At 42.4% G+C, this 10,746-nt stretch overlaps 1 protein-coding gene across 1 annotated transcript; it reads right to left on the bottom strand.

Annotated features, from left to right (window-relative positions):
• Nucleotides 1-53: 53 nt before the first annotated feature.
• KCNK16 (potassium two pore domain channel subfamily K member 16) lies at nucleotides 54-9,352 on the bottom strand. The gene is made up of 6 exons (XM_031968624.1): nucleotides 9,253-9,352; nucleotides 8,816-9,207; nucleotides 4,115-4,229; nucleotides 3,509-3,675; nucleotides 2,825-2,990; nucleotides 54-2,104 (listed from the first exon to the last, which is right to left on the bottom strand). Exons 1-6 carry the CDS (start codon nucleotides 9,350-9,352, stop codon nucleotides 1,881-1,883), a joined length of 1,164 nt encoding a protein of 387 aa, XP_031824484.1. The 3' UTR covers nucleotides 54-1,880.
• Nucleotides 9,353-10,746: the final 1,394 nt, after the last annotated feature.

Here is a 10,746-nt window from a genome sequence, read left to right as displayed (position 1 = left end):
GATTTAAAAAGGTCGGAGTAAGAGGCCCCAAAAAGTAGAAGAGAGGGGAAAAGCCGGGAAGGTACTAGTGGAAGAGGGATTCCGATCCCCCATTACCTCAGGTAACAAAGAGTGAAAGCTCACAGGAACTACACACAAGAAGAAATAGAGGCCAAGTTTATTCATGTAGGCCCATGATTGATTTACTTGTAGACTCTGGAGGTGTGCCATCTAAATGGCCTTTTTAGACCCTACCAATTTATTTCCTACCCCCAAAGTATTAGGCTCTGGGTGAGGATCATTACCTGAGGGAAACTGGAAGTCACTCAGACTAACTTTTCAATTGATTTTTCCATCAGTAAGGAATAGTGATTCAGCTTACCCTCAAATGTTACACGTAATTTTCTACCAGCCCATTATCCATTGAGACTGTGTGGATCCGAGAAGCCCATTTTCTTTTTCCAATTTGATACCTCCCTCTCCCATTCTCTTACTCTTCTGAAAGTTTTATCATTTTGTCACCTCTTATATACCAGATTACTACCTCTTTTTCTATCAATAGAGACGAGATTGTGCTCTTGTTCCAGCCCTCCTCCCACCCCTTTTATGCTAATAACTGTGAGATTAGACATTTGCTGACTGATGGGAAGTTGGGGATACCCTGTTGGAAGTGACAGGTTTAGGCAGCATGTCTCATATGCCTAGGGCATTAAAATGACAAAATCAAGGGTGTTTACATGTCGCCCCTTTCTGTTTACTGTTCACACTACCAGCAGGCCTTTGGGGGAGAGCAGAACAGTATTTGGAGATTTCTGGTCTAGTCCATCCCTCTGCCCTTTGGGCAAAATGACTCATCCTAAATTTGAGATCATGTTGTTCCCTCATCCACAGAACATCTCCCCATTCTATTCATTGTAGAACAAACTTCAGAGGTCCCACACACTCTTCTGGCTTGTTTTCTTTTGGTCATTTGGACTCTGGAAGAGCATTATGTAGAAAAGATCTTATGTCATGATCTGTGAGCATGTATTTAAACATGGTACAAATAGAAGAATAGACACAGGTATAGGGGATGGGGAATGGGAGAACATATCCAGGTTCATGACTCGTCCCAAGAGGAAGCCTCACTATTATATCCTAGGACTTAGAAGCTGTGTTTGTGAACAGTATTCTACACTTGAGGACATGACTTAGCTAGCATTGCTCCTTTGGCAAGATCAGACAACAGGGTCCAGATAACTACTGTCTTGTACACACATTGTTTTACTATTTCTACCTTGTACATTTACCCTTGAGGGCTGAGAAATAGGACAGAGGATGTTCTTTCTTTGTGATAGCCCTCCTTCCATTGCCATCCATCCCACCTGAATCAAGAAAGCCTAAATGAGCATTGGGAAGGAGGAGGTACTTGAATTCCAGGTTTGTCTGGTGGGGAGGGGTTGCTATTGTGGATCTTGGCGTTGTGCTTCTGTGAGAAGGTGTAGTATTTTCTGTGAGGCTTGGACTGAGGGTTTTTCTCTTAAAGGCTTGGGGTGAGGGTAACTAAAATGGGAGGTTGAATTCTACACATAACTTTGAAGGAGATGGAGAAAGGGACAAGTGAATCTGAAGTGATAATGGGGTCTCTATTTTGTGCTTCCCTGTTTGTCTTTTGAATTTTTTTGGTCTCTATCATTTACCTGGATATTTTAGGCTTCTTTCCTCTTGTTGGGGCCACACTGTTAGAAGTGATAGAGGTATAGGCAGCCATTGTTGGGGAGTAATTAATGAATGACCAAGAAGAGAGAGATATGGGGAGGGAATCAGGGTCAGGGAAAAGAAAGACTAGGCTGTTGTAATCTTTGTGGGGGTCGAAGGTAAGAGAAGCTGGGTGGGATACAGATTAGAACTGCTCCATGAATTCATACAGCTATAGGGAGCTTCATGGGGTGAGAAAGCCCATCTGCCTCAGGAACTATTCCCTTCTTAGAGGTTGGATCCTTGCTCTGTGGCCAGAGATGCATGAGTTGGTGCAGCACCAAAGGTCCCAGAGGCAGCATGAGAGCAAGCCAGGCCAGGCCCAGGATGATCCAGACAGCAGCTAGACTCCTGTACACAGAGATGTAGTGCTTATCAGGATCTGTGCCTAGTAGAGGAAGAACACACAGGGCAGTCAATCATATGTTAGAGTCATTCTACAAGTCCCCCTCTCCATAAATATACACTTCTGGCTTGAAGTGACCTTCCCAGGTGTTCTACATGACTTCCTGATATACTATACCTAGAAGACCATTGCTTCTGAGAGTGTGTGGAGAAAATCTTTTCTTTCTCCCAAGCTACTGAGAATCCCATAAACTTAAGCCACATCTGACTCTCAATCTTTCAGCAAAGAGCTTGGAGGTTGGTTGGGGGTGGTAGAAGGAAGAATAGGTATGGACAAGGACTAGAAACTTCCTCACATTAATGTTAATAACTCATATTTAGACAGTGCTTTAAGGGGATTCATCAAAACCATCCTGTGAAGTAGGTAGTATACGTTTTTTTTTTCTTTAACCCCTAGGAAGAAAATGGAATCTGTAAAATCATTTGCCCATGAAGACACAGCTGTTAAATAGTTAAGGCAGGACTTGAATCCTGGTCAGCCTTGTTCTATCCTTTGTGCCCCCTAGCTTTTTCCACATTATTGAGTGTATGGGGGCCTAACAAGCCATGTAGCCCTCCTTCTCAGATAGTCTTAGTGGGACTGAATCCCTGGTTTCCAGCCTTCCAGGCCCATTTTCCCCATTCCCTCAACCCCCAGGTCCTCTAGTTCCTGATGTGCTTGCCCCAGGCTTCCAAAGTACCCATTCCCATTCATCTCCCTTACCTACAACATAGTCCCCAAAGCCAATAGTGCTGAGGGTGATGAAGGCAAAATAGAAGCCCTCACCATAGCTCCAGCCCTCTACATGACTGAAGACCATGGGGGGAAAGATGAGGAGGAGAAAGGTCCCCACAGTCAGGAACAGAGCAAGGCCCAGGGTCTGCACCACCTAAGAGAGACAGAAAACTGATGGAGTTTACATGGCTCCAGGGTGACATGAGGAAGGCTTGGGACCACTTCTTTAGTGAAGGAAAGCAAAAAGTTGGACCTCTGCCCAGCAGCTTCTTTGGGGACATGTGGCTTGCATTCAGGGATATCCCGTGATAGATTTTTAACTCCTGGGATTTGGGGCTAATGCTCCTGGGTATTCTGACCTTGTACATGAAGAAACAACTCAAACTAAGTTGAGATTGAGGAGGGGGAACACCGACAGACTATACTCGTTCCTCTCTCCTAATTCATGGGAGTGTGTGTGAGGTCAGTTCAAGGGAAGGACATTGGTTCCATTGAGGGATGAAGGACTGGGGCCAAGTTGTAATGGGAATGTGGCTGTATTTTGGGAATGGGGCAAAGATCATAAGAAGGAAGAGTATGATTAAGAGCTAAAAGAGGGCAGGATTAAGAAGGAGCTTTCACTATGCTGGAACTGTGGTGGGGAAGGGGCCATAGACTGAGGAGAAGTGGTACCTGGTAGCGTCTTGGTCGATGTCCCCAAGTCTCAGTTGTGACTAGATGAGACCTTATTCCTGTTCCCAGATGATTGAGAAATACCACATTGAGTGGGATTCCAAACAGGGCATAGAAGATGCAGAAAATCTGACCTGCTTCTGTGCTGGGGGACAGATTTCCATAGCCTAGAGAGGGGGAGAGGATTGGGAAGTAGGATAAGTGGCAAGGCTTATATCAAATGCAGATTTCAGGATGTATATATATCTAAGCCTTACAATCTCCCCCCCGTCCCAACCTTTGACCCCTGCAAATGTATACACACATATACATATATACATGTGTACATATATTGAATATGTACATTTGTGAATATAAACATATATGTATATATATGCACATATTATATATATGTATATTTATATATCACAAAAATTTTGAGTGGGTAAAATGGTAGCCAGGAGTTCCCCTCATTGAGAAGTAACAGATTTGAAGACAGTGGGTTATTGGGGATGGAAATAGGAGTTAGTGCTGTTAAAAACCTATAGGGTTTTCAGGATGGGAAATGCCAAAAAAAAGGGAGTCTAGCCCTCTTCCCTTCCCTCCGACCCCCCAATTCCCCATTACCTATGGTGGTGACAACCGTTCCTGCAAAGAAAAAGCTGTTGCTGAAGTCCCAGTTGCTGGGGTTGGTGGAGTTGCCAGTTGGGTTCACACCTTTGTCCCAGGCTTCCATAATGACCTATGCCAAGTATGAAGTATTGGGGTATGGAGAGCATGGAGACATTGGGTGTTCAGGAAGGAGGGAGGGACAGTGTTAGATAGAAGGTATTTACATTACAAGAATGATCTGGGAAGGAAAGGATATAGAAAATGGGTCTGGGAAAGTGAGGAACCATGGAATTATCAGAATGGTAAGATGGAATCATGGGGAGCAGTAGATAGAACACTGGTCTTGGAGTCAGGAGGACCCGAATTCAAATTCAGCTTCAGATGCTTATTGTGTGATCCTGAACAAATCACATAATCCTTTTTACCTCAGTTTCTTCATCTGTAAAGTTCAACAGAGAATGGCAAACTATCACTCTAAGAATCATGGAGTGTTAGAGCTACAAGGGATCTTAGAGGACATTTAGTCCTGTCCTACCACCATTCTACAGAGGAGGAAATTGAGGCACAGAGATAAAATATGTGGCCAAGTTCACACTTGTAATTAAGGTGGTACTTGAAACCAGGTCTTCCAAGGCCAGTGCTCTTTTATCCTTGGAAACATGCAAATGTTCAAAGGCAGGCTATGGAATCTTATACACATGGGGTCTCCAAATATAAAGCTTCCTTATATTTGGTTTTCTGGAGGTGTGAGGCAGGGGGATGGACATGATGGCATGGGGCATCCCTTAGGTTTGTGTGACCTGGGAGTTCTCCTCTAGAATCTGTAGGGAAGCTAGCAAGAAATATACATGCAAGGCCTTCTTTTATGTGTCTTTAGGTTGGGAGATGGGTCCTATTCTTTCTCTCCTCTTGCCTTAATGGTGACCTGGAAATCTTTAGGCAGTGATTATTGCAGCTTACTAGGCTTTCTTGGCATCTGATGGTGAGTATGAGTGTATGTGTGTAGAGTGGGAATAGTTAGTTTTCCTTAGCCTTAGCTTCCCATGAGAAATATTTCCTAGCTGGCTGAGTTTAGGGCCTGGTGAGAGTGAGGTGGTCTGGCCTGGCCAAAGGAACATCGTCACACAGCACCATCTGCTTTTCTTCAGTCTGACAGCCTCTGGTCCCTGAAAAAGCCCTTTACACCCTTTCCCATAAACCCCAATGAGAAAGGATTTTAACCCTTTAAATAGCAGCAGTCATCAATACTCTGTTGGCAGATAGAGATGGCTGTCCTGCTCATCTTTAGTGTTTTTTTTTTAAAAATCATTATTCTTTTAAATTGAGACAGTCATTTAAAAAAAGGCTGGGGGAAGAAGGTATTTCACATTTCTAAAGAGTCATGGCAACTTGGGACCAGGACCTTTATCCCTAATGGGGGACATAAGGGTAATGGTGATGGGGAAGAGTATGATCTTCACTGGGAGCAGCAAGGAATAAAACCATGTTACTCTCAGTGATGGGTTTTGAATGAGTCCTCAAAGAGATTGAGATATTTTCTTTTTAAGAAGTCTTTTTAAGAATAAGGGATGCCCAACCCTGCTCAGCTTCCTATGTTTGGGATAGTTGCAGACCAACCTAGAGGCACTGGGGAAGGATGAGAAATACTACCTTTGTCTCTTAAATAATAACTCTCTTAAAAGTGGAAGCAAGAAATCCTATACCCTCTTTATGGTGAGGTAAATGGTAAAGACAAAAACAGTAACAACAAAATGAAATTGTGTTTCATTTGTATTTGTATTCATTTGTAATTGTAACAATCAAGGTTGGCTCCTGAGAAGAGGGGAAAAAATGCAGTCTTTTTTGAAGACTGGAATTAGATTCAGGCTGTATCCTTTGGTTTTCCCAAAATGCCTTCCCCCCTTTCCTTATTATTTTAAGGGATGACTAACTGGGCAGTGGAGGAGGAGGCATGTAAATAGAAATAGAGGTGATGAACAAAAGATATCAATAAGAACTGGCTTTGTAAAAAAAAGTTCTCATGAGAACTGGTCCAGATGAACAAGAAGTATGCATCTTTTGGGCTTTTGTACAGGTGGGGAAAGAAGAAGGACTCATTTATAAGTCACTTACTTAAGAACCTATCACAGGAAGTCAGTGACAGAGAGGGTAATAAGAGCAGCATTCAGGAAACCACAGATTCCTGATATTAGTGTAATATCAGAAAAGCTTCTGATGATGAAAATGATGAACACTCTCTTGGTAACATGGAAGCTGAAATTCCATGTTCCCAACTTATAATAGAACTTTAATCATCAGAACCTCATTGTAGTTTAACTACCGTTAGAAACATAAGTGATAGACTACAGGAAATAATTACTCCAATCTTAATCAGACTAACTCTCTCTCTGGGAATTTAGTCTCAGACACATTCCTTGGATGTAGAGTGGTAAATTTCCAATTGTCACACCAAAAAAATTATAGTCACAGCTAAGAGGCAGTATAGTATTCAAATCCTGCCTCCAGAAGTTACTAGCTATATATCCAAGGGCAAGATACTATATTTTCTTGTGCTTCAATTTCCACATGGTTAAAATTAAGGTAATGCCTATAGTTAACCACTGAAGGAATTCAAGATTCAAATGAGTCAATGTATAAAAATCTTAATGATATACTATATATGTATATACTATATACGTTCCCTGCTGGCATAGGAAGACAAGAGATGCTGGTGTTTTGTTTTTGCTCTTAAGACCACATACTCTCCTAAAGGTCCTGGGAACATTCCCTTGCTTCTGGGTCAAACTCTTCCTAACTAGTGATTTCACAGATTCTAGTGATCATTCTAGTGATTAGGGAGACAGTGAGTTACCCTGATTAAGGCATTTATTCTCTCAAGTATTTGAGGCAATTCTCTAAGAATCTTAATGTGAGGAAAAGTAATGACCCTCCTCCACCCCCCAGAGTATTGGTAGAAGGCATTTTCTCAGACGGTCATTCATTCCATAAAACAAAGAAATCTGAGAGTATTCTCTGTGATAAAGTTTTATGTCTAGGTATAAACATGCAACTTGTGAGTTTTTAGACTGGGTAAAAAATTAGTGTTTTTACCCAGTCTAAAAACACTAATTTTGTGGGAAAGTCAGTGTAGTAGGAAGGAGATAAACATTTGAGTGCCTATTATGTGCCAGGGAGGCACTGTGTTGCATCCTTTATATTTTATCTAATCTTCACAAGTCTGAGAAGTCCTCTATTTTATAGTTGAGGAAATTGAGGCAGACAGAAATGACTTTAGGATTACAAACATCGCTAGTAAGCAATCTATACCTGGTTAGCACATATAAAGTAGTAATCCAGAGGGGCCTAATGATCTGCCAGCTGCTACTGTTGTGTAATTGTGTACCACCAGGTGTCATGATAACAGGCTTAGATCAATTAATAACTGTAATAATAAAAAAAAAAAACCCCACTTAGCCTACAAACATGCTGTTCAATAAATTCAAAAGCTTGAATGTCTGTAATTTAACCCAGTGTCTTTATGCTGCAGATCAGTTCTTTCCTATACAGGACTCTATTTAGAGCAGTGCTTTCCACATCTTGTGGCTCCTCCATTTCACTTTCCAAATTTCCATGGCCCCTCCTTTGTTTAGGCCCCTTGAATCTTAGTCTTATTCAAACTGGGAGTTAGTGGTTCTAACTTTTGACTGGCAGAGTCTGGAGGGAGGAAGGAGACATGGATAGATTTTGAGGCAGGAGGCTCTAGGAAAAGCTCTTCTCTGGGGGGAAAGGGTCCTGGCTTTTAGAATCTTTAGCAAACTTTTCCTCAGTGAATATATTGGCCAATTTTTTTTTCAAAATTCCTCTCAGTACTTTTACATGTCTTATTTATATTCTTTTGTGTGATCTTGGACAAATAAATTTTCTGTACATCTTTGTTCCCTCTCCTCCTCTCTACTCCCCCCCAAATTAAAATAAGGGGTTGCATGATCTTCCAGGACCCTTCCAGCTCTAAATCTAGTGACTATGGTTTTATGCTTGTTGATCCTATTTTCTAACCATTGTTAAATCATTTCATCCTCTTCTCATTTCAGATCATTTGAATATGAAGTCTTCCCAACTCAAAGGCAGAGACCATATCCTCCTATCTTTGTTATCTGCCACAGAGGCCATGACAAGTTTCTCTATTTTGAACCTTTTCTTTAACAACTGATTCTTCCCATGGGAATGCTCAGAATCTGGGCAGAGCAACCAAAGAGGTTCACGGCAGGGGGTGGAGGTGAGGGTGAGATTGAATAGAGGAACTCACTCATCAAAAACAGCTTCCTTACTTGGGGCTAGTCACCGCAGGGGATTGGGCAACCATAGCTGCCTATTTTTCCTGGACCTGAAACTTTAGGCCCTTCCCATTGGAGGAAAAGCCCAATGACAGCTTTTATGGACATTTAACTGTAGCATAACTGTTGTCTAAGACATGCATTGTAACTAAGCTGGAGGAAGGCCAAGGGTAAGAGAGGCTTTGGGGACCAGTGGTCCAGAGAAATTGGACAAAGTTACTCTTAATGCTTTCCCCTCTCTCCATTTTTATATTCCCTGATTCTCAGACTTCCCCCAAACACCAAAGCCATCCAAGTCCAGCCCTTCTTCCAACTTTCGTTTTTGAGTTTCCCTATCCAAGTCCTATCATTCCACCTCCCCTGTCATCTTCCTCCCCACCCTAGCCCCACCTCCCCATATCACCTGCACAAACCGTTCCAGGGCTTGCTGGTCCAGGCAGGTGTAGTTTTCTAGGAAGCGTAGCTTTTCCAGCTGGAATTGGTTTCGGGACTGAGCTTCTGCCTGCTTCTCCAGCAGCTGGAAGATGGTAGCACCCAGCAGCAGATAGCAGAAATAGCCCAGCAGCAATGAGAGAGTCCAATTGCCCCGCCAGTCAAAGAGTCCCCAGCCAGCCATGATTCTGGCTATGAGTAGGGTTATACCACACTGGAGAAAGTAGTGCCCTCTCTGTTGAGTGCTTACTTTTTCCCTGGCTCTACTGGGCAGGGCCCCCCTCAAGCTCTGTCCCTTCCCCACCACACTTGGCTGCCTGAGCTGGGAAGTCTGTTTGAATAGTGCAGTGTATCTCAGCTCTGCTGCTCACAGTGCCATGAATGCAAACAGGTCTGACGTTCCCTGACCTGTATGGCCTTTCACGAGTAGCAGGACAAGTAGAGAGACCTCTCCAGGAGGCTGCGATCTTCTGAAGTCATCCTGCCTTTTTCCCTTCTGCAGTCTCATCATTCCTTCTCCTTCCAGCAAAGTCAGGTCTGACCTTAGGTTGCTGCATCAGCTCCCTAGCTTTTCCTCATCTTTCAGACCCTAAAAGCCAGGGCCCTTTGAACCCCAAACTATAGGAGTTTGGGGGAAATCAGAACTTGTATGGACTCTCCCCCATACTCAGTTTCCTTCATTATAAAATGGGGTTATAAGAACAGACCCATTTGCCAGGGGAAACACACAGAAGTAGGGGACAGGTAGAAAGACTGCACAGGTGGAGGGAAGATAAGGATGATTATGATTAATCTGAGTGACAAATCAGAGCAAAGCAAGCATAAGGCTGACTGTAATATTCAGAGACTCTTCACTTAAAAAATATTATCTTTTGTTCTCTATCAGCTACATTTATCAATAAATTCCTTTCCTGACCTCTCTCAGAGAGCTGCCCTTTAAAGCAAAGAATTAAAAAGATATAAGAAAACCCAGTTTCTACAAACTAACCAATACATTATGTCGGATATTATATGTGGACTTTCCACTTTAAAAGTGAGAGAGAGAATTGGATAATGAGGTTCAGTCTTGCTGAATGAAATGTCACAAATGCCAATGCCATTTTGTCCCTATTGCTGTAATTTTGAATCTTTTCCCCAGGGGAGTGGGAAAGGAAACCCTTTTTTCTGGTATGGGGTGGTCATACTGTTCATCCCTCTTAAGCAGAACATGACAGGACATTGTCTATACCTGAGACAATGAGAGGAGAATCTCTCTGCCACTTTGTTTTAGGTAAGCCTCTATCTGGTGAATCCCCTCAGTTGTAGGAAGTTTTAAAACAGAGAACACAAGGAAACATTGATAGCCGTTTTCAGATATGTGAAGAGCTACCATGTGAAAAAGGAGCAGGCTTTTTCTGTTTGTTTCTAGAGGGAAGAACATATGACCATGAGTGAAATTTAACCTTCATGTCAGGGAGATAACTTCACCTGTATCCTTCCTCCTCAAACCAAATGTCCTGTGAGAACCATGTAAGAAGCACAATGGGGCTGCTTTATGAGGCAGGAACATGTCTTTAAAGATTTTCAAGCAAAGGATGGGTATGTTATGGTGGGGATTTGTATCAGGTATGGATGAGATCAGATGGAAGCTGAGATCCTTCCAACTCTAAAATTATGTGATTCTTCAATGGGAGGATGGCATAGAGGACCTCTTCAAAATTCTTATCAATCATGAAGTTTTCCAGTAATAATGGCTAGCATTTATATAGAGTTTTAAGGTATGCTAAATACTTTACAAATATTGTCTCATTTGATCCTCACAATAATTCTGGGAGGGAGGTAGGTGCTATGGTTATCCCCATTTTACAGATGAGGAAACTGAGGCAGACAGAAGTTACATGATAAATGAGAAAGAGATAGGTG

This window comes from Sarcophilus harrisii, chromosome 4 (assembly GCF_902635505.1).
Source record: "Sarcophilus harrisii chromosome 4, mSarHar1.11, whole genome shotgun sequence".
NCBI classification, from domain to species: domain Eukaryota; kingdom Metazoa; phylum Chordata; class Mammalia; order Dasyuromorphia; family Dasyuridae; genus Sarcophilus; species Sarcophilus harrisii.
The sequence above is the reverse complement of the archived record's forward strand: the minus strand, read 5'-3'. Positions and strand labels throughout refer to the sequence as shown.